The 24,664-nt window shown below is 40.4% G+C and overlaps 1 protein-coding gene across 6 annotated transcripts in view; it reads left to right on the top strand.

Moving 5' to 3' along the window:
- Nucleotides 1–24,664, top strand: part of LOC124874026 (LIM domain containing preferred translocation partner in lipoma) — a 211,976-nt gene that overhangs the window by 149,235 nt on the left and 38,077 nt on the right. For all 6 annotated transcript variants that reach the window (XM_047375169.1, XM_047375165.1, XM_047375166.1 and 3 more), the window contains one exon: nt 14,754–14,923. In XM_047375169.1, the coding sequence (XP_047231125.1) occupies nt 14,754–14,923 (170 nt within the window). The remainder of the gene's footprint in view (nt 1–14,753; nt 14,924–24,664) is intronic.

Below are 24,664 nucleotides of genomic sequence, written 5' to 3'. Positions count from 1 at the left end.
GGACACGTGTTTAGAAAATGTCTGGAGGATGTGGAGTACAGTGCAGGTGCCTGACCTCTTGGCAATACTTTATTTCTAGAATACAGATTCTAGAAAGAGATAATGTCTTGCCTCTAAACTGGCAAGATGGCTTTTTCTAATTATTTAATAGGCATCAGATGTAATCGGTGGCGTGTACTGATAAAAAGAAATATCCAGAGTTTAAACACATTCTTTTTTTTTCCTGGGTGAATAACCCCCCCCTATCTGAAAGTATAGAACTGTCAGGATTAAACAAAATGCCAGTTTTAATACTATTCTGCAAATAGGATTCAGGAGGCACGGATTCTGTGCATTTATACATCATCTCTGTTTTTCCGCCCTCTGCACTCAGAGCTGCCAGAGTGCCAGCCCTGTGCTGCTCCCTCTGCTTTAGCCTTTAATCCCCTTTGGAATTAGTTCCCATGCCCATTAGATTGCTCATTCACTCTGCAGAGGGCTTTATATCTGCACCAAATCAAGCAGCACACCCTTATAGTGTGTGTAGGTGTATTATAGCAACAGGGACGTGTATTTAACTGGTATTAAGGGATATTCAGCTTCAGGTTGGTGCGCACGCATGTAAAGACCTTAATTGGTTCACATTAAACATTAGGTCAAATGAATCTCCTGGCTGTAACAAACTGTAGGAATTTGACAGAGGTGCGGCCTGGGTGGACAAATGTTTGGGATGAATGTGGAGATGATGCCGGCTGGATCTTAAGTCACAGTGCCTTCCAAAGGTATTCATACGTCTTTGTTACACTACAGCCTGAAACTAGAATGTATTCTGTTGGGATTTTATGTGTGAAGTGGCAATGTTGCTCAAGGAGACAATGTTTTAAAATATTTTACACATAAAAATCTGAAGTGTTTTTCGGCACTTGGTTTTCACTTTTCTTAAATCTGATAAATCTTAATAAAATGGTGCAACCAGTTGGATTGTAAAGTTACTTAATTAATAAATAGTCCAGATGTGTGCAATGTAAGCTCAGTATAAATCCAACTGTACAGTGAAAGCCTCAGAGATTTATTAAAGAACAAACTGCATGAAGACCAAGGAACACAGCATGCAGGACAGTGAGAAAGCAGTGGAGACATTTAAAGCAGAGCGAGGTTATAAAATAATGCCTCAAGTTCAACCTATCATTTGGAAATGGAATGGGGATGAGACAACTGCAAACTTCCCAAGAGTGTCCACCTAAACTAACAGGCCAGGCAAGGACACCATAATTTAGCCAGGAAGCCATGGTAACTCTGGAAGAACTACACAGATCCACAGCTCAGGTGGGATAATTTGATGACAGGACAGCTATTAGTCCTGAAGCATCGAGTCCGAAAGTCATCGAGTATGTTTATTGGGAAATGAACAGCTTGGGGTTGTGTGAAGCTGCTTAGAGTTAATAGGAAGATGGATGCCGCTGAATACAAGACAATCCTGAGAGAAAACTTGTTAGCAGCTGCAAATGACTTAAGACTGGGTCAAAGGTGGATGTTCCAGCAGGAACCACAACTTAAAGCAGAGGTACAATTGAGTAGTTTAGTTCAAAGCATATTTATGTATTAGAATGGCCCAGTCAAAGTTCAGATCTAAATCCAATTGAAACTCTTTAGCATGCTTGAGTATTTTGATATAAAGTAATGCGCACAAATCTCTGCCTCTACTTGTGTAAAGCTTTTAGGGTATGCCTAAAATTATTTTAACTTTCTGTTTTCTGAGCGAGGGTCATGTTGTGGTTAAACAAGGCAACAGCTGAGTTAACTGAGAGATGAAGAGAGCGAGGGCAAAAGCCCACGACTGAGGTTACTGCTGGGACTCATTAGCACAGAGTTCAAGTGCAGGCACACGCTGCTCTGCAAATCCTCCCCCGCTGAATAACGTACATAAAGTCACCCCAGTTATGGTGCCTACTGTACATCCAGGGCTGTTGGGAAACAAGTCCCAGAGCAGGAGACTTTTGTAATTACAAAGAATTCAGTGGCACACAAGCCGCTGCTTTTTCTGGTGTGGGTTCAGGGGGAAAAGGGCTCGCAGTTGTTGACACCCTGAGGCTAGTAATTAACAAGATTAATCAAAGTGGGGCTGCGATCTCTAACGCACTACTGGACTGGATCATTGTCTCCTGTTCTGTTTTATTGGTGTCACTTATGTCTTTAATGAACTCTAGTCTGAAGCAGCCGTAGTGAGTTCTCATTGGTCCAGAGGGGGTTAATTCAACTGAATTAACGTTATTCTCCAGCTCTGTGATGTCACGAGGAAACTTTTCATTAGATCCAGCAGAGCTTCCAAGTTACACAACATGATTTTGCACTGCAGTCCAGCAATTACACCGGACAAGTCTTTGAAGACTTTTTCTCAGCAAAGCGAGTCGAGAAAGCTGTCGTTCCCATAAAAACTCATAGAGCTGTAAAAAGCAGGAGAGGATAAAAAAATAAAAGGGGTGGACTATAAAAGAACATCTTTTCTTGTGAGAAACCTGGTTTGCAAGCCAGAAATTCCCCCAATGATTGAAGCTTCTTTGAAAAGCAACTGATTAGTCCTGATTTAGAGTTCCAGATTAGATTTGAGTAATCTGAAGGAGCCTTTTCTCCAAATGTCATCATCCGTCATATTTAATCCACTTAGGTTGTGCGTAGGTGTACTGTGTTGTGGAAATCTAATAAGACACAGCTACTCAGTGCGCCGTACAGATGCCTTGGCATTTGTGCATCAGAGGAACTTACAATACTTTGTCATCGCCACGTTTCTGTCAACCAAAACCAGGACATAAAACTGAATAATTGAACGAATGAGATGCTTTGCATTATTCACAATTAGTGATTATGATACTTATGCAGTGTTCTGCATTTCTGATGACTTTTTATTTCTCCTTTTTAACACCCATAGAACATTTTGGTAATTCCTCCATGTGATCCCTGATTCTGGGTGTTGTACTGTATAGAACAGAGTCAACATAAATGTGAAATTTTGATACCCAATCAGTATTTATACAGAAAGATTTTCCTGCAGGATTTTTGAGCAGCAGCATAAGTGTTACTGTCAGGTTGTGGAGAGGAAGCCATCAGCTCCGCGCAGGACGCAGAACTGTCGGGAAAAGCCTTTTCTCCCAGTTTGAGCTGTCCTTTGTTTTTGATTTTGATAAGACTGAGAAAAGAAAAGGAAGCCATAGCCATTTTTCCTCATAATGTCAGCTGGAGGAGGCCTCATAATTTATTAGACACCTCGCATGAAAAGTTTATGAGGAAACCTTGGAAGAGATACAAATAGTGAGGAGACTCCAGTAACACCACAGGCCAGAGGAGTCGGAACATATCAGCCGAGGTAATTGGGTCACACAAAGTTGGGGTTCCCACTCTGTAATTCTTCTTAACATAACAGAACATCACGACTTAATGTATTAATAGACTTCCAGTTTAGACAGCTTTGTGCGGTGTCTAAGACACTGCGGTGGAATTGATTTGCATTTTACTGAGGTCGCCCTCAGCAGTCTCCCAGGAGTTTGCTTTTAGATGTGCCTCTACATGTCATAACAAGTGGGATGTGTGTCAGAGTGAAAACCTTTGTGTTGCCTGAAACCGGGACACCCCCACTCCCTTTCTATCCAATGAGCTACCCTGACATGCTCTCGCTCCAGATCTCGAAGCGCCTTTGGCCAACCTTCTCCCCCATTACAGAGAACCACCAACATTTAGGTGTGCCTCTAATACGCCACCATCCTGATAGGTGATGCTCGTTTCATTCTGCTCACCATTATTTTCTCCGAATCTCTTTTTAAAGACTTTCTGTGTCTTATAGTTTTCACTGTTTAATACTTTTCTGATTAAGTTTAGCTTGGTTATTCTTCATTTTTCAGAAGCTCTTTCTCACCTTGAATTGAAGATGTCTGCATGAATGTAATCCAGTATTCTGCTTTCCAAGGACACTGTAACATTTTTGCTCTCACATTTTAAATGTGAAGTGAACATACCAGCTCTGACAGAGAGCAGGAGATGCTACACAGAACAGGTTCATTATTTAACCTTGGTTATTATAAACTCATATTGAGTGGGTTTACAACTCCTGTTTGCAACTTTGTCCTTCAGCCAAGGTTTTGAAACATTTCTTGATTTGTTTGCTTGTTAGAAAATATGCAAGGCATAAGACATAACATAGAAAACAAACGGATAATTAAAAATGGAGGCTGTAGTGAGGTAAAACTGAGTTGGGTGTGTTACATCCTTCATTCATCCTGAAAATCACATAATTTTACACCCAGGACAGGTCACAACTCCATCTGTTAGGTAATGGTCTGGTCAATTAACCTAACAGTCATGTTTGTGGACTGTGGGAGGAAGCGGTGTACCTGGAGAGAACCCACGCATGCACAAGGAGAACATGGAAACTCCATGCAGAAAGACCCCTGGCTGAGATTCAAACCCAGGACCTTGTTTACTGCAAGGCAACAGTGCTACAAACTGCCCCTACATGTGGGGACCGTACGTTTGGCTCTGATTTCTACATATATCATCTGATCTGCACCAAATTCAACAAGATTGATCCTATTCCAGCCCCTAAAAGATATCCAGTTAAATATTTGGTGGAAGTGGCCTAATTTCGCCACAGCACCCCCTAGAATGTTTAAAAACATCAGCCCCAAGTCATGCTTTGACCTATGATTATGAAATTCGATACACATATCTAACTTCTCAGGACCTACAAAAAAGTCTCTTGGAGCCATGGTCCAAACCCTACAAGAAGTCGACCATTTTGGATCAAGTTTGCCACCAAACAGAAAGTGAGCGCAGCTTCAATCAGGAAGGTCAGATTTCGGTCAGAACACTTCTTGCCGGAGCCGAACTCAACATGAACGAAGGTTGTATAAAAGCTTGCTCACAGTGCTACATAGAGGTGACGTGCGGAATCAAGTGGCGGGCTCGTCAGTTGTGTGGAGGTGTCGATGCTAGGCTCCCGCGGTTGCAACACAGGCCGAGGGACGCTGAGCTGCGAGGGGCGCCCAACGCTGCTTGCATTTGTTTCTTTTTACAAATAAAAATTTGGAAATTATGTTATTTTGAATGTGTTCAACCTGTTACAGCAGGCATAAAACCAGCACTATTTGAGAAAAAGAGCATCATACCCTCATGGTGGTGGTAGTTTGATGTCCTGGAGCTGATCTGCTTCTGTGGAACCTGGATGAGTTTCTCTAATCAGTTTGTAACTAAATCCCAAAATCATCATGCAGTAAGACAATGATTCAAAGCACCCCTTAAGTCCACATCTGAATGGCTCAGAAATAAAATGCAGTGGCCTAATTCATTTGAGATGCAGCTGCACAACCAGTTAGGTACGAAGTTACTCTTTTATATAAGACCAGGCTGGTTTGGGTATTTTTTTTTTCTCACTAATGAAAACATAATTTAAAAACTGTGTTTCGTATTTTCTCAGGTTTTCTTTGTCTGATATTAACATTTGTTTTATTATCTGAAACATTTAAGAAGAAATTTGTTAGGGGGTAAATACTTTTTTACCCCCTACCTTATATAATATATAAGGAAAGTTACACCGGACATTAGCTGGTAAGGTGATATAACTGATAAGGTGCATGACTGTTAAGGATAGTATAGGAAAAATCAGATGATGTTTCAGCATCTTTCTTTCTCTCAGACTGCTACGGCTGCTAGCTCAGCTCTCACCACACTCCCGCTGCTTCCTCCGACATCATGTTGGCTAAAATCTGGGAAACATTCCCACGTAGACAAATCAAATAACACAGTCAATTATGTTCAGGCCATGTGTATACATATTACAGTACGTAATTATTGTGACAGACCATATTAAACCCCATGTGTTGTTACCAGGGGACCTTCACCAGAGGTTTGTACCTTAAAATCAAATGAAAGCATCCAGCAGGGGCTGTACAGAAGCATATTGCTGCTAGAAGGAGGCCATGGACCACCCAGGGGGAGGAGGTGAGCACCAAAGGCAGTCTGGTGACATGGCAACTTGTCTTAAGCCCCAGCATCACTATACCACCTACAGTGGATTATAATGTACGACGGCAAAGGGCTAAATTATCCAACACAATACCCAAGGATGATCCATCATAGCTGCCTTTTTACAAGAAAAATCCTGCATCCCTGTTGGTGTGAAGCTGCGGATTTGACTTCTAAGAGCCTTTTCTCATGGAAATAATATGAAATGCTTTCAGTCTTAATCTACAAATTTACCAGATTGAAGAAATTCTGCAAAACCCAGCAGCTTTTGCTTTGTTTAAACTGCCTACAATTCAGTCCTTTTATGAATGAGAAGAGAGCTGTTTTTCTGCTGTGTCATCATTTCTTGTAGTGTTGTTCATGTGGTGTTTTCAGTACTTAATCATGCTCATTATTATTTTGAGCAGAGAGAGTGCAGATTTGTAGCAGTTTGAGGCTTCTATGCCGTTTTTCTTCTCTGTCAATTTCTGCCGCTGACCTTTCCTCGCTGCTTTCTAGTTTCTCAGCTGCTGCAGCGTGCCAGCATGGGGCTTCTTTGCCCAGCGTATGAAGCGCGCTTTTTGGCAACGGTTCACGTGAGGTGACCACCCTTCCTCCCCTCCCTTCGCCCTCCCTCCCCCGCCAGGCTCGGCGCTTGCTACCCTGCCTCCATGAGACAGCTCCACCGAGGCTTGCAAGATCAGCTGCCGTGCGAGCCCAGCTGAGCCTCCCGGGCGGCCACGTTGCTAGATTTCATTTGTTAGTGAACGTTTGACCACAGGAATGAGTCCGCACGCTGGAGTTCACGAGCGCAGAGATACTGGTGCGCATGAATAAACAGCATATAAAACACAAAGCAAGCTTGTCTTCAGGCACTCCTTTAAATATGCTTACCTGTCCTCAGCACTGCCCCCCCTATCTCTCTTTCCCCCTCACCCCCAGCCAGGCCCCATTCACTCTCTGGCACTCCTCTATGTCGCTCTTGCCAACCTGCTCTTATACATGTAACCTACACTGTCCCCCCTCCTACCCCTCGCTCTGCGGCCGTGGATTCTGACGGGCCAGGCCGTAATGCTTCGTGGCACAGGCTCGCCTCTCCTCCATCCTCGGCTCTGTTGCCCCAGTAGCAGTTCTGCAGACTGCTTTTTGCTGACACCGAGAATGAGATTAAAGGCTGGGGTTTGAAAAGAAGCATTTGGAGATTGAAATGCAGTGATGACAGCTATTTCTCTTGTCATTCCGTGGCAACTCTGGGCCACTGCATTGTCAGGCTGCACAGAGGGCAAGACAAAGCAACAACGCAGATTAAATCAGAGGGGGAAGAGATGAAAACACAAAAATTGTGGTCTCTGGTTCATCAGCTGCCGGTAGTTGAACTATGTATGTTTATTTTGTTAAGTGTCAAACACTTGCTGGTCTACTGTTTACTTGTCAAGGGCTTCTTCATGCTGCTGTTAACCCATCTTTTATTTTGTGCGACAGGGAATTTTAGCTGTTATGTTTTATAATAATAAACTGAAACAATCCACAATACAATACCCTTACATTGTTTTTTTCCAGGACTAGCTCCATCCATCTTACCATCAACTTTAACCAGAAGCTTGTGTTCAGGTTGATGTGGAATGTCAGCTTTCTACTACACACATTATGCACGTTATGCATGCAGGCTAAAAAGTTCTATTTTTATCTCATCTAGCCAGATCATCTTTCTCCACATGTTTACTGTAGCCCCTGCATGGCATGTGGCAAAACATGGCTTCCTTCCTTCTACTCTTCCACAAAGCCCAGATTTGTGGAGTTCACAACTGAACACTGTTTCATCATGAGATTCTCCCACCTGAGCTGTGGATCTCTGCAGCTCTTTCAGAGTTACCATGGGCCTCTTGGCTGCTTCTCTGAATAAAGCTCTCCATGTCAGACCTGTCAGTTTAGGTCGGCGGCCAAGTATTGGTAGATTTGCACCGGTGACATAGTCGTTGGACATAAAATAAAAAGTCTCTGTCCATAATGTGACTAAAAAGTAATATGTTCATGTAAAAAGTTCAAGACACACTAAATAAAGCACATTTACTGTTAGGTGGGTTTTGATTCTTCAATTGCAGTGTAGTAAAGATTTGAAATGTTTTGTGTGGTTTTTTTTTTACCAACACTTCTATCAGATCTTTTAATCCAAGCATAGAAGTTCAAATGCTATCCCAAAATGAATGTTAAGCTGCTTTTATTAGTTTTGGATAACAGGTGCAGTCGCTAGTATTGCCTTCGGGGTTTGTAAGGGTTGCACCAGCAGAATTGTATTCTTTGGTTACATTGTAGGAAAAGTTTGGTCTCCCACAAAAAAAAGAAAAAAAGTTCCTTGCGATCCTTCTTTACATGCACGATCTTTGATTTGTGACGATGTAAGATCAAATTGAGCTGCAAGTGTGCTCCCTCAGCCTTTCATGCTGCTTCAATATCACGGCATGAAAAAACAAAGAAGGCAAAGACTGAGGGAAATCTGAAGCGTTCTGCCACTCAACATCCCCCAATCCCAAACAACGGCGTCTCACTGCCACTACAAATACATTAGAAATCAATTATTTATGGAACAGAGTCAGGGCCGCTTTAATCTTTTTCTTTTATCCAATTAAATTGTCTAACCATTCTAAGCCTCTGTAGCTCACAGGGAATGTGCTTCTTTAAAAAAAGGAGAAAAGAAGAAAAGATTTTTCTCTTCAGTCCTGCTTTTGACTTTCGATGTAACAGAGAAGAGACACTTCTGAGGCTTGAAGAATGAAAGCAAAGAAAGTGAGTAAAGTGTAAATGAACTCCCCCTCCCATCCCGTCACCGTTGCATTGGTTCTACAGGAAGTATTTGAAGTTTTCATATGAAGACTCTGGTTCCATTCCCTGCGCAAAGGGGGACGCAGAGGAGCACTGAGGCTTTTCATGATTCCTTCATGCCCAGCTGAAATAGTTCGAAAGTATTTGGGATATACTCCACAGGGGTAAATACGAGGTTGCTTCACTTGCTGTCCTGTATTATTTAACAAGTCAATTGAAGTGGTGTTTCTAAATTGAAAAAGCTTATTTCCAACACAGCTGCATGAAATTATTGATGTGAAGAATGGTAAAACACTCCTCCCTGTCATCAGACAGGGAGGCTTTTAGAAACAACACAGAGACTCCGAAACGATCCAGTTTTACACTTTGTGGACGACTTGTCGCGGCCCACACTGAGCGACTTTATGGGAGCTATGTGAAAGGGAAAAGGTCAGCTTTGTTTTGTTGTGTCGGAACGGGCCAAATGCAGCTTTAAAGTGCATATGGTTAGAAAAACCATTTGTGTTTCCACTCTCTATGTACTTTTTTGTTTTGTTTTTGAGTTAACAGGATAAATATGGTGTGAAGAGAAATGTGTCTTGTGTTACAGCTAGTTTCATCCTTCTGTAACACTGTCACAACACAAAACTCCTTCCTCACCACCAAAAACACATACATTTCCTCAACAAGCCCATTCAGTTACTATTATGTAACGTTCGACCTAATTAGAACTAAAAATATATAGATCTGTCAAAGAAATGATTCCAGATCCAAACAAATATTTTAGCTTTCAAGCAAGAGATGGTCAAATGCAGGCCTAATTTACAGGAAATGAATAAAATTCTGTATTTGGACTAGTGACCCTTATTGTATAGTAATCAGAGAGGAAAGAGGGAGAAGGTTAAGACATGCAGCAAATGTTCCGAGACCAGGAATCAAACCACGCTGAGGACAATAGCCTGCAGATTCCAATTTCAGCATCATTAGTCACCTTCCTTGTAAAACTAGATTTTCTTGCAATGCTAACATTGTGTATATTTAAGGGGTAGCGTTCTCTACCAACTGCTATTTATTCTTACAAGTAAGCAGGAAAATTAATTTGGGCTAATTGTTAAGGGCTTCCACCAAGATGTACTGCCCTGGGCAGAGAGCTATATCGTCTCAAAACCTGCAATTTGTTAACGACTCTTTTTAAGTATTAAAATCAGCAATGGTAAGATATGGCTGTTCTGTTATGTGAACGTTTAAACTTGAATCAGTTGCCAGCATGAAAGTCTTCAAAGAGCTCAACATAATAACCTGTTATTTAAAAGAAAACACACTTTGACATCTGGAGAAACATTTAAAGGTAAAGTCATGTGAACACTAGTACTACCTGTGCAACAGCTAATAAAACAAGTTTTGTGTGCAGTTTGGTTTTACAGTCTTGGGAGCTTAAAAAAATAAATGTAAACGCCAAACACTGTGAAAAATGTTAAACATGATTATACTAAAGGTATGTTTTTGGATGTCGTAATGGGTTGAAAAATCCACTGAGCTTTTTAAAACTGTGGGTTTTGAAATGTGTGGGAAACCTGGTATTTTGAAACACTTCAAACGTAACACCCGAGTTTCAGTACAGCAACCACAACAGAACAGTGCCTTTCTATTGGTGGATGTTTACATGCTGCACACTTTACCACGAAACTACACGATACCTACAAACAAGCTACCTCTGAGATTTTAGGGGGTGTTAAAGTAAAATGAATAAATATAGAATACAGTGATTTAAAAACGTATTTAAACCAAACTTAAATTCAGTTGTTATGGAAGCCATGGAGAGTCAGAATGCACTTTTGCTCTTGTAGATTTAAAAACTGCTAATGTTTAAAATGGTTGGGTGGTTTGATTATTTTTTCAGACAAAATGTAGTAATTTAAATTAATTTTGTAGTCATTTTGGTTTATTAGCAATTCATCACGATACTTGAGCTAAAATATTAGTTTTTTGTAACAAATGTTTTATATATGAAAAAATCAAATGGTTTTGTTACATTCAATTAAACATATACACTACCAGTCAAACGTTTTAGAACGCCTTTCTGATTTAATGGTTTTCTTTTTGTTTTGACTATTTACATTGTTCATAGATTCTCACTGAAGGCATCAAAACTGTGAATGAACACATATGGAATTATGTGGCAAACAATAAATGGAAAAAAAAATTCCCTAAAGTAGCAACTCTTTATTATTTTCTAAAATAATTTTACACTTTTTGTTTACTACATAATTTCATGTGTGTTCATTCATAGTGTTGTTGCCTTTGGTGAGAATCTACAATGTAAACAGTCATGAAATCAAGGAGACCTATTAAGTGAGCAAGTATATCAAAAACTTTGATTTAAAAGTGAAATCTTATGTTTTCGTCTGGCCAAATATTGTTCATATTTAAAATAAATTTCAATATCATAAAATGCTATTTTTATAGTATATTTTTTTTATTCATGTTTAATTGCAGTAGATTTTTCTCATAAAAATGTATAAAAATCCAACCTTTATTTAGGTACATTTATGCAAGGGAGAAAAAAATAATTTTATCAATTTATGCAGAGGTTTAGAAAAAAAATATTTTTTAATGAACTCACTGGTAGCACAGTTATTGTCATCTCTAACAGTCTATTTAAAATAAATGTAATTGAGGCATTTCTTCAAATGTATGCTTTACTTTAAGTCAGCAGGAAGGTAAGCGAGGTACACTCTAAAACTCCCTGTTGGAGAACTGGACCATAGAGGGAGGTCTTGGGGTCACCAAGTCTCTATCTTAAATGTTCGGCATTATCTGCATGTCAGCCTTTTCTGTCCTACCATCACAAACATAAACATGTGGAGTTTGATAACTCTGGGACTTTAACTGAAACCATGTGCTTTGGTCCGATGAGAGTAAGACTGAGCTTTTTAGCTACAAACAGAAAAGCCTCTTATGCACACTGTTAGGTATGGTGGAGAATATGTTGTGCTGTGGGCCTGCTTCCCTTTTAAAGACCCTGGGGAACCTTGCTACGGTGCACAGAATCATAAACTCTTTTGAAGCGCCTGGAGATCATTAATACAAGTCTGGTGGATTCTGGAACTAAACTGAAAATGGGTCATCGTTGGAGCTTTCAAAAGATAATGAGCCAAAACGTGGCGAAATCACAGAAATGTTGATAAATGAACCTTCTTCCATGTCCAACTTAAGTCCCCAGACTTGAATCCTACAGAAAACCTTTGGGGTGAGCTGAAGAGATGAGAGCATCAGAGAGAGGACCCAGGACTTTGGAGGGTCTAGAGAGATTTTAGAAGGCATGATCAAGGATCCCTCTCTTTCTGCTCCAACTATGTGAATGAAATAAAAGCAGAATAAATGCTTTCCTATTGGCAAAACGAGGCTGTATAAAGTATTGACAGCAGGGGTACCAATAATTGTTCAACTTAAGATTTTCCTAAAAACAATAATTTCTTTGTGTAGCATTTTCCCTACATATTTGGTTGGATTTTTCTACACCTTTCAGTGTGAGACTATGCTGCTGCAATAAAAGATTTGTTTATTTAAAGCATTTCTCCACCTCTTTACCAGGTGTGCTAACAAATTTGCCTGCATCTATCAGTTTCACTCATTTGCTGGATTTCAGAGCCTCAACAATGTTGAGCTCCTAACAACTGAAGGAGCTTAATGTTTGTTAAGAACAGAGATCCCAGCGTACAGAAGGCCGGCCTCAGATCTGCTGCTGTGTGGGTGCACGCAGCCCGCTGTATGATACAGATCTCTGTGTTTACATCTTCTGGCCTACATGTGTGGCTTTGTCTGGCGAATAGATGTTTTTTTCCTCCCTCACTGTGATGTGTGGATTTGTCGAATAGCTGTAGAACTGCGTACATTTCACCCACAGCCGTGTACAAATATCTCCCCGGGCCCCTCCCAATCACAGACCGCCAAAAGGAAAAGGATTTCTGAGAGGTTTCCTGCTCGTTATTTAAAGTGGGAGCCCTGTGGGACATGTTTGGCATTCTCATCCACTCACTGAAGATGGCCTGTGATCCGAAGCCACTAACAGGCCCGGCTCAGGCTCCGTCTCCGTCTCTCTCTCCATTCTCTTTCCCTCTGGCTCTCTGAAGTGATTACCCTGCTTGTGATTCCACTGACACCCACATGTCCCCTGGAGACGTGCCTTCACTAGTTTGTTTAATCTGCCTCCCTGTACAGTAGGTAACGCAGCTGTAATTGAGGTGTGGATAGAGCTGCAGGAGCAGATGAAACCGATTGCTGGCTTTATGAAAACTTGTCGGCGCTAGGCTTCGCTGGGGATGACAGCTGTTTCTAGATTAACGTACAAAATGCGGCTGTGATAAGAGTTTCGAGAAGTTAAACGTCAGGTCTTTGTTTTGCAATTTTTTTTCCCCCCCGTCGCTGAATGATGAGCTTTGTTAACATCAGAGTTCCAGATGTTCAGTACTCCAGTAATGCTTTCAGAATTGCTGCCTATGATGTTGTGGATCTGCTCGTCCTTTCAGATGCTTTTCTCCGTTTGCAGAGCGGCCTGTGATAAGATAATGACTTCTCAGAGATTAACACACGATTAGCAAGCCTCGCAGTGAAGCAGATATTTGATCTCTGCAACACACAACGAGCAAAAGCTGTGCTGATACCTGAGACAGATCCCGCTTTCCACTCTGTTTTAATTCTTGATATGAAAACAGTGAGTGGAACTGTGAAAAGGCAAGCATCAGATACTCTATCTCCCCCCGGTTAGCGTCTCGTCTCTGTCTGTACCACGCTTGAACTGCTTCGTTTAGAACAGACAGTGCGTCAATCATCATTCCAAATCAGCTTCGAGATGAAGCAAAAAGGGGAAATACGGAGGAAAAACGATCCATTGAACTGAACTTGAATTAATTAAATATTACTGTATCATGCCGTCTCCTGCGAGATTGCATCTGTCCTCAGATATGTAAAAAATAAAACATTCTCAGATAGCTTTTCAAACCCCATTATTTGGAGATACCAGTAATTAAATTGACAGTGTCATTAATTGGGTTGAAGATAACTTGCATTGAGTCGAGGACATCTTAAACTCAATTAAAGATATCTCCAACTCAATTAAAGATATCCAAATGCCATGTCCCGCAATATGCAATCAGGCTCTTTGTGGAGCAATAATATCAGTTCACTTGCGCCCCTTTTACAAAGACTTCTTGTACTTCTAAAGTTTTCTTTTTATCGTTTAAAGCCTGACTTTTTCAGCAGATGTCACTCCTTAGTGATGTGTAAGGTTTCTTTAATGTGCCATAATTATAGTATTTAATCCTTCCTTATCCAGTGTGTTTGAAATAGAAATGAAGATGAGGCACTTCTCACATGATTAAATTAGTTTAATGGGGCAGCTCCTCATTTTTGGGGATGAGGTAGAAGAAGCTCAGTCTCATTGGACATTTTACAATTTTTGAATGTCCTTTGATACATATGTAGACTAGCAGCAAGGTGTACATAAACGGTTGGATTTGTTTGGCCGTGGCGTATCTGTTGGGGGAATACAAAGGGAAAATTGTTGGGAATAAGATATGGAACGTCCTACAGTCATTTTAAACATCTAGTGAAGGCCACCAGACCAGGTTGGCTCATAGATGCATTTCACAGCATTATCAGTACTTGATAGAGTTTATAAGGGGATTGCTTTGTGGGTTTCTGTGAGGCTGAGGATGTATTGGCCAGCATCAACATCTCGAGGTGTTTGCACCTCTTCTTGTTTCCACTCTAGTATCTTTGTGTCATGACCCTTTTACAGAGCTGCAGGTCAAGCTTTTTCTATCAGCACAGCCAGTAAATGGAGGTAGAGTCACACTTAACAATAATATACATGAAAGTGAAATTTGTTTCCTGTATTTTTCAGAAACTATACTTGTTCACTGAGATACATCTGAGTTTTCAGTTGATCTGTGCTCAGCCTCCTCTCTGCTTCTTCCACCCAGGACGCTGTGCCAGCTGTGGGGAGAATGTGGTAGGTGAGGGCACCGGCTGCACCGCCATGGACCAGGTGTTCCACGTCGACTGCTTCGTCTGCATGACCTGCAGCACCAAGCTGCGTGGCAAACCCTTCTACGCTGTTGAGAAGAAGGCGTACTGTGAGCCTTGCTACATCGTAAGCAACTTCCTTTATCTTGTCCTCCAAAATCCCCCTTTCACCTCGTCACACTCTGCTCTTTCTTACATGTTTCAGTGCATACGATGCGGTCATGTAGCCATTTGCCTGGAACGTTTGTGGCAACACATTTAATTTTACTCAGCATTATCCTCTGTGTGTCTTCTTATGTCTGTGTTTTGATGTCCTACATATAGGTGCAGTCTTCAGGTTATGCGATGGAACTAGAATGTAGCCATGTTTATTTTTTGGAAAACAGTTTTGATCACTCAGAGTATTTTAGACTTTAAGCTTGGGATGATCAGATGCAGCCAAGATTCACAAAACCATTGTTAACAGTTAGTCAGTCCTAGTATTCTCACAGTTCTTACAACTCTTTTATATTCTGTTTAATCATGACATTAAATACTCCCACACAAATAATTTAAAAGAGATGCAGGCTTCTGCAGTACTTTAGTGATGTCAGAGAGCCTGACAAGAAGTGTTCATTAAATGACTCTGTCAACACAGCGGTGCATCAACCTAAGAACTACTTCCTTTTATACTTCCAAATAACACTCAGAAAGAAATACATGGTGTCAAGCTTAATATACCATATCAAGGTCTGATGATAATACCATGCAACCACTTTATTAAATAAATCTGGTAATAAGCCAATCACATGGCAGCAACACAAAGCATTCAGGTGTCTAGACGTGGTGAAGACGACTTGCCGAAGTTCAAACTAAGCATTAGAATGGGGAAAGAAAGTGGAATTAAGTGACTTTGAATGTGTTGTTGGTGGCAGACCGCTGCTTTGAGCATTTCATTAATAGCCAATCTGCCGGGTCTTTCATACACAATTGAAAGTCTGGTTAGAGACAGAAAAGCAAAAGTGGCCTAAATAACCACTTGTTAAACCTGGGTTTGCAAAAATACCATCTCTGCTCAGAAAAAAAGATTGAGTTTTGAACCAGATGAGCTACAGCAGAAGACGACCACTCAAGGTGCCAGTCCTGTCAGCTAAGTACAGGTAATTGAGAATACACAGGCTCCCCAAAATGGACAAAAACAGATTAGAAAGATGTTGCCTAGTCTGATGAGTCTGAATTTCAGCTGCTATACTTAGATGGTTTGTTGTAAAACAACGTGACAGCATGGATTCATGCTGTCTTGTTTTTTACACTGTTGTTTACACCACCACCACCTGTTCAGGCAGGTGCCACAACTGATGTATTGTTGCTGACCATGTCCGTCCCTTTATGACCACAGTGTACCATCTTCTGATGGATATTTCCAGCAGGATAATGCACCATGTCGCAAAGCCCAGATCATCTCAAACGGGTTCCTTGAACATGACACTAATAACACTGTACTCCAATGGCCTCAGTAAGATGGATAGGTGCTTCAAAGGAGCACCTTAGGGATGTGGTGAAATAGGAGATTTGCATCATGGATGTGAAGCCAACAAATCTGCAGCAACTCAGGGATGCAGTCATGTCAATATAGACCAAAATTTCGGACACTTTGTTTAGTCTATACTACGAACAATTAGGACAGATCTAAAGGCAAAAGGGAGTTTACCCTGACATTAATTAGGTGTACCTAATAAAGCAGCTTGTGATGTATTTAGCCAGACAAAGCACTAATAATGACAGCAACAAGATGGCAAATTCTCAAGACAGACGTCAGAAAGAAATACCGTGGTGTTTAAATAATGCAAGATCCCATCACGCCTCCACTTCTAGAGGTTCCACCTATCAAACAAGGTTAAGTTTGGAAACAATTTAATTTAATTATACACCATAACAGTATGAGAGTTTAAAAAAGATCTCAGTTTAGTACAAAACAGTATGTGGTTGTTCAGTGTGACAATGTTTTACATTTTCATGACCCAAGACAACCTAAAACAATATCAGGCATGTTGGAAATTTTGTAGAAAAATTGTCTTACATGATCGTTTCTGCAACTAGACAGTCACAATTACCTCATCCTCCTACTGCTTTTATTTTGCAACCACTGTATATTGAATTAAAACTGACAAGATTTTATATAATCATATCTTTAAAATGTTTGAGATGATGGAGGGTAATTTAGTCTGATCACGTGGAGGAGGCAGAAGATACCTGGACAAGTTTGAGCTGCAAGAGATGAGGATCACAACTGTCATAAGGGAGTCAGAAGAACCCAAGAGTTTTGGGTTTTGGTTTTTTCCAGGACATTTATAATTAATAGTTTTATAACAACAGTACACTAAAACAAAACCCCAACCCACCCCAAACCAGAGGAAATATCTTTAAAAAACACACACTAGGGCCTTAAAATGCAAGAGCTTCTTGAAGAAACCTTGGGCACCAGTTAAGTTGGGTTCAGAGCAGATTGCCCTGTAACCATATTAACAAAAACCCCCATCAACAAACAAAACTTAGATAAAACCTATTTTCGATAACGGACCTTAGCAAACACACATGGCCATACCATACACTTTTTATTTTTCCTGTTCAGATCTTATTTTTTCCCAGGCTATGATTTCATATTTCACCTGAGATCCATTCAGAGATTCTCTTTTTCTTCCTAGCTGAACTGAGAAATATTGGTCAGTACAAGTTCTCTTTTTCACATGACTTAATAGGTTGATTCATAGCTTTCTGCATTTACTGCTGATCGGAATATATCTGTCTTTTGTGATATTTTTCTTCTAAATGTCATCTAATTTAAAAAAAGAAAATCTGTATTTATATCAGAAGTTTACCAGAAAAGCCATCTGCCAGACAGAAATCCCAGAAGTTAGCAGTTATTTTTAATTTTCAGTGTATATATTAGACCTCAACATTCTTTGGGCTGTTTTCTTGTCAATGTGTTGCACAACAAGCGTAAAACTGTTTCCTTTGTCAGGAAAGACACATCATCTTGTAAGACCGCAGGGGAATAATTTAGCAGAAGTGCCTACCACTCCCCAACAGCTGGAACCGAGAGGGTTTGAGTTTCCCATGATCAGCCATATATGGCAACAGGTTGCTGTAAACTCAAGTTAACAAGGGATATGTCGGTTAATAGCTTTGAAAATGTCATCTTTTGTATCTTTTCAACTACGGTGGCCTAAAAAAGTATTTGTCCCCGTCACGGATGACATCCTTCATCAAAAAAATTGCACTCTTTATTTTTTTTTTTTAAACACCAAATCATTCAAGTGATGAATTAATTTTATTAAGGGGAATTATGCCGATGCCGTACATCCTCCTTCAAAATGTCTGGCCAACCATGATTTCTGCCAGAGAATTCAATTTGTACAGGGCCTGAAGAAGCAGAGCAGCCCCAGACCATCACTCTACCACCACTGTGTTTAACTGTCAGTTTGATTTTCTTTTTATTAAATGCTTTGTTAATTTTACTCCAGATGTAACGGAACACTCTACCATTAAGTTCCTCTTTTGTCTTGTCAGAATATTTTCTGAAAAGACTTGGGAATAATCAAGAGATTTATTGACAAATGTGAGACAGGTCTTTATGTTCTTTTTAGTCAGCCATGGTTCTTCCTTGGAACTCTCCCACTGATGACATTTTTGCCCAGTCTCTCTTCCTTATTGTTGAATTATGAACACTGATCTTAACTCAGGCAAGTGAGGCCTGCAGAGTAGGTCTGGGTTCCTTTGCGGCCTACCAGTTGAGTTGTCACTGCGCTCGTGGAGCAATAAGCCGACCACCCTTTCACCACTGTTCTGTGTTTTTTCTTCATTTGTGTATTATGGCTCTTGCTGTTGTTCACTGGAGTCCCAAAGCCTTCAGAATGGGTGGGTAGCAGGTAAACACTGATGGATGTTGATGACTATGTTTCTTATGTGTTATTGGATTTCTTTAGATCAGGGGATTTTTTTGGCTTCATGTTGTCAGACAGGTTTTTTAAAGTGATTTGCGATTCTAAAGCTGTAATCAAAGTAGGTGTAGCTAGTGAAAGTGGTTCAAGAATGTGACTGACAGGTATTTCAGTATCTAGCAATGGGGGGGGTCAAATAAAGAGGTTAGTTACGGATGAAATGTCTTGTGATGGGGGTGGCTTTGAACAAACTGCTGATTTATAACAGAGTCTTCCAAAATCTTGAAGAAGACACTAATTAGTTGATGCTGATTCTTCTGAAATCATATTTTGACTCAATTGTTCAGTTTGTTTTCTAAATGGCTTGCAGAAAACATCTTAATGTGCAGCCTACAAGAAAAAGTCTTGACACAGAGCTTCATGACATTCAGAGCTTAGGCAGGCCGTCTCGGAAGTCATCTCTCTTCGGGGGCACTCACTGTGATTGTAGTTGTCTCGTCTGGAGGTTCTCCAACTCCGGTACATGCACTAAAGAGGAATGGGATAATTTAAGAACTTTATTTATGCATTTCATCAGCATAAATGTTCTTCTGGCACTAGATCAAAAGGATGGAAGAAATCTGAATTTCTTAATGAAAGTAATTTCTTCTTCTTTTATTCTCATCCTGAGGGTCATATGCCTCTGTACGATTAGAGAACGAACTTCAAACCCTGAGCCTCTGAGGAGCAATGCTGGATCCCACTGAGTAGAGGGAAAACTTCAAACTCAGGCAGTCCAGGAATGTCTCATGTCTAACAATGATCACATTCAGCAAGGTGGTTTATTATTTGTTTTAGATTCTCACACTTATTTCCAACGCACTACAAAAGCAGCCTTTGTAGTCTTTGTTCATTTGGTTTGTGTAATGTCTTGATGAAACCTGAAAGTAAGCTGTTTTCCATTTGCCAAAGATAATTTTAGTTGGGAAACACTGAGATGTCTCCCAAAAGTTACATAACAGGATTCAACAGCAATCCCATGTATGTGAAGTAAACTGCCAGCTGATTAGCTTGCCATATAGACTCAATCCTCTTAGATTTTAACACAGTCTTGTCACATTAGAAACACAAACGTCAATATATTTTTAGAATGATTTGTGTAGATTAAGTAGAACAAAATTACACAGTTTACAAAGTATCTAAAAAATTAAAATCAGAAAAGTGAGGTATGCATTAATTCCCACTTAGTGAATTTTTTGAGGAACCCCTACTGCAGCGACAGTTACAAGTGTTTTTGGGTATGTGTCTAACAGCTTTGCACATATAGAGGTTGACATTTTTGCCCAATCTTCTTAGCAAGATAGTGCGAGCTCAGCTTGGATGGAGGGTATTCATTTTTAAGTCTACATTCTCAACTGGATCCAGGTCTGGACCTTGACTGGGCCATTCTAACACATGCATATACTTTAATCTAAACCATTTCATTGTAGCTCTGATTGTATGTTTAAGGTTGTTGTCCTGCTAGAAAGTGAACCTTCATCTTAGTTTAAAGTCTTTTGCAGCCTCTAACAGGTTTCCCACCAGGATTGTCCTCTATTCAGCTTCATCCATTTTTCCATTAACTCTAGCCAACTTATCTGTCCCTGCTGAAGAAAAGCGTCTCCACAGCACTGTGGTGGCACTGCTGCCATGTTTAACTGTGAATGGTATTTTCAGGGTTATGTTTAGTGCTTGTTTTTGGCCACAGTGCTTTGCGTTTAGGCCTAAAAGTTCAGTTTTGGTCTTCTCTGATAAGAGCTCCTTCCTCCGTGTTTGATGTGTCCACTACATGTCATGATTTGTAGACGTTTGAGTTTTGTTTTGGGTCTGGTCTCTGATCGTTGTTCCTTATGCTCTCCAGGTGTTGTGTTATAGTTCATTCCTTAGAATGAACTATAACACACTTCATTAATGGTGCAGTTTTAGTTCTGTTATTTCTTCAAGACATTTCCTTTGGTTAGATTGTGTTCCTGTATTTCTGTTTTGTTTCCAGTCATGTTTTTGTTTCTACTCTCAGCCACGGCCATCATTATCAGCTTATTCATTCCACCTACATTCACCAATCAGCCTCCTTGTTTTCACCTGCACCATGCCATATATATACTGGTCAGTTTCATTCACTCCTCATGGGTGAATACTGGTGGACTTTGTTCATACTATGTCTGCTTCTGCCTGACTGTTTAATTTTTAATTATACCTCTCAACTCACCCATACCCTGACACTATATTCCTTATGGCAAAGTTTTATCTGAAGTTTTTATGGCTTTCTTCTTCCCATTTTTCATAAAGTTTTCGCAGAACAGCTGGATTTATTCTGAGATTAAGTAACAATTTACTTATCAGATGACTTCTGATGGTTGTTGGTTGCACAGGATTTTATTTAGGGATATCAGAGTAAAAAAGTCAAAATCCAAATGAATGGATTTGATTTATGTAATCATCAAAACTATTCTCCCTCAAAGATCTGTATTTTATTGCTTTATTGCATCTTATTATAATGCATTGATATTTGTGGTTGCTACAGGAGAAACGTTCTAGGGGTTTGAAATCTTTTTCTAAGCACAACTTGAGTAAAGGGCTACCTTTACTCCCCTCAGTAATCAAATTCAAATCACAAAGACTCGTGTTTTGAGTCTTATTGGGAGGTATAGATTAAGCATCAAATGTGGAGTCAGCTTCTTGCTTAATTTCTCTGTTCTGTTGATGGGGTTTCTATAGAAAATACACATTTCCCAAATCTCAAACACCAAAGGCCTGATGGCATTATTGGAAAAGGTTTCAGACTTCAGCTCAGTCAAACACGGCCTCTGTTCTGTCTTAGATTTAACTCTGGTTCTAACATGTTTCTGCTTCTCTTAGAAATGTAATTTGCATACATTGCTTTGGGGAAAGGAAAACTTGCTGAAATTCAGAACGTACAGTGGGATCTATTAAACCTTTCTCAAACTGATTCAAAATCTTTCTTCAATGAGCTGTTTGAAGATGTTGTCTTAAAAACTGGAAACTCATTTCCCAGTTTTTGTTTTGGTTGCATTGTCTTTGTGCTCTGCATGTGAAATGGATTTTTCCAGCACCCCATGGCAGCTCGTCACTTTTCATGTAGGATGTCTTACAGGTAGAAGAGCACCCTGGGGAAACTCGCCTTGTGTAGAATCTCTGTAATGTTATGCAAACGCCATTGGTCCCTTTGCCAGGAATTGTGGGAATACATTTTGCACGCTGATTGCCATCCAACAAAGTACAGTGCTGTGTATCAAGAAGGCGATCAGCGCGACTCTTATCTGGGCCGCCGCTTTACATACTCCAGGCGGGGGGGAACAATGATGCCATTTGAACGAGTGAGATGTATCTCTTCCGCAGTGTGATTTGCGTCGTTCAGACTGTTTGCCTAGATATTACTGATTCCTTTTAGTAATGTAGGGAAACTCACCCACACCTGTTATCATTGCAGCTCTTACTTCCCGATTTCACAAGCTGCTATCTCTCTCTCTAACCAACCTCGGTCACACCGCTCACCCTCAAACTGCTGCAGCCTTCCCTCCACACTGGACTTATCGCTGCTTATTTGAATACACAGTGTTGCTGATAAACTCTACAGCTCATTTTGCATGGAGTGATTCAAAATTGTGGTAATAACAGAGCATCGGCACGTCATTGTTTAATTTTTCCTTCCTTTGTCTCATGGGCATTTGCCTGAGGTGTCCCCCTGCTTCCATTTACTCAGTATATAAACGCATAATAGGACTGACAGCCTGTGTGTGTCAGCACACACCAACCAGCAAGGCGTCCATCACTGTAACCGACAACGCAGCTTTCAGCTTTACCGCCGCCAAGTGTTTTCCAAGAAAGCTCTCCCGTGAAATGGCTTCCAGTCGATTCAGAGTATTGCTGACTATAAGAGATAAATCAGACAGAATCTGGGAAATCAGAAAGCTGGATATGAGAGGAGGCCAGTGATAGAATAAGTGACCATACGGATGATCCCTGATTCTAATTCCAGTCAGATAAGAATAGGCATTTGCTGATACAGAGTCTCAGTTTATATATATTTAAATATTTGGTAACTTTTTATGTACAATAAAATAACATTTCATCAGTATTACACCTAACTCACTCACCAGTGACGTTCTAGGCACTGCAGTCTCTTTTCTCCCAACCAAACTGTCTACAGGTCAGGCTCAATAAGCTGCTCCAAAACTGCTTAACTTTTTGAGGAAAGTAATTGTACTGACAATGCGTATTCTGAAATTGTCATAACTTTATCATTTATTTCCAAGGCCTGAATCATTCCTCCCAGTAGACTCTATTGTCCGCTCAATCACAAAGCCTCTGTAACATAGATTTTGTCATTTGTACCCACCCACTAAGGTCTGCTATGGGTTTCTGCGGATGTCCACATGCGATGTTGTTTGTGAACAATACAAATATTACATTCATTAACTTGAAAATGGTTCATATGAAAATTTCAGTCTGAGTGCAATAAAATAGAGCCTGAGTACCACCAATAATATACTTTGCATACCTCAGTTTAACAATCATGGCCTTACAAGATTTAAAATGCAATTTTAAAAAACCAGATGGGCTACAGCAGCAGAATACCACACCTGGTGCAACTCCTGTCAGCTAAGAACAGGCTACGAATCACAGAGCTTAATTAGACAATACCAGATTAGAAAAACGTTGCCTGGTCTGGGTCTTGATTTCAACTGCAACATTCAGACAGTAGGGTCAGAATTTGAAGTAAACAGCCTAAAAGGATCCTCCTGTCTTGTATCAACAGCTCTGGCTGCCGGTGGTGGTGTAGTGGTGTGGGGGAAAGCTCCTTGGCACCCTATGGACCCCTTACAACCAACTGACAATCCTTCAAACTCCACAGCATTCCTGAGTATTGTTGCTGATCATATCCACTCTGGACCTTTCTTCTGGTAGCTGTTTTCAGCAGTATAATACACAAAACTTCAAATCATGTCAAACTGGTTTGCTGAAAATGAGTTCCCTGTACTCCAATGGCCTCCACAGTCACTGGATCTAAATCCGCTAAAGCACCTTTGGAACATGGTGGAACACAAGATTCTTACTATGAATGTTCAGCCAAAAAATCTGCAACAAACGTAAAGGCTATCATGTCATTAGGGACCCAAATCTCAGAGGAATATTACTGAATTTAGGCAGTGTTGAAGGCAAAAGAGGGTCCAACCCAGTACTATCGAGTTGTACCCAATAAAGAGGCCGGTAGGTGTAAATCTAAGTCTTGTTTATACTTTACATCTAAAACCAGAGCAGAATATGAGTGTTCTGTGTTTTTGCAACTCTCACACTTTCATTTTAAAAACCAAATAGCTCTCAATCACTGGGATTAAAGCATCTGCTTATAAGTGCAGTCTTGGAAAAGGAGGGTAATTTTCTTTGTGCTTTCACTTTAGGAAACGTTCCTCTAACCATGAGAGCACATTAGTTAACAGAGCTGAGAGCAACTGGGACCCGTCACATATCTGATAGCTCTGTTGGTCTTTGAAGAGGTTCATCAGTGGGATTTGGTGTCACTGAGGTTAATTACTTGCGCAGGTTTCCATGCCTACTGTTCTCCGGATCATATCTGTCTCGTTACAACATATGCTACTTAAATGCCATATTTCCACAGTCAAGTTTTGTTCTGCCAAGTTCTGGGTTTTTTTCTTTTCAAAGCGCTCTTTAGCAACCATTTATTTCAGATTTTGTGATGAACGGCAACAGATTGACTCGCCACTCTGCATTCCTGTTGATTCTGCATATTCTCATGCTCAAAAATAGATCCTTTGGAGGGCAGCAGGTTTAAAGGTAAAGTGAAGAAGCCAAGTGACATCAGGAGCTGCGCTTCATTCTGAAAGAAAACTAATGAAAAGATGTGCCAACACAAAGAGTTTTATCTATTTTGACCTCTTTTGACAGAA

Source organism: Girardinichthys multiradiatus, chromosome 9 (assembly GCF_021462225.1).
Source record: "Girardinichthys multiradiatus isolate DD_20200921_A chromosome 9, DD_fGirMul_XY1, whole genome shotgun sequence".
Taxonomy (NCBI): Eukaryota; Metazoa; Chordata; class Actinopteri; order Cyprinodontiformes; family Goodeidae; genus Girardinichthys; species Girardinichthys multiradiatus.
Note: the sequence above shows the minus strand (reverse complement) of the source record. Positions and strands in the feature narration are given on the sequence as shown.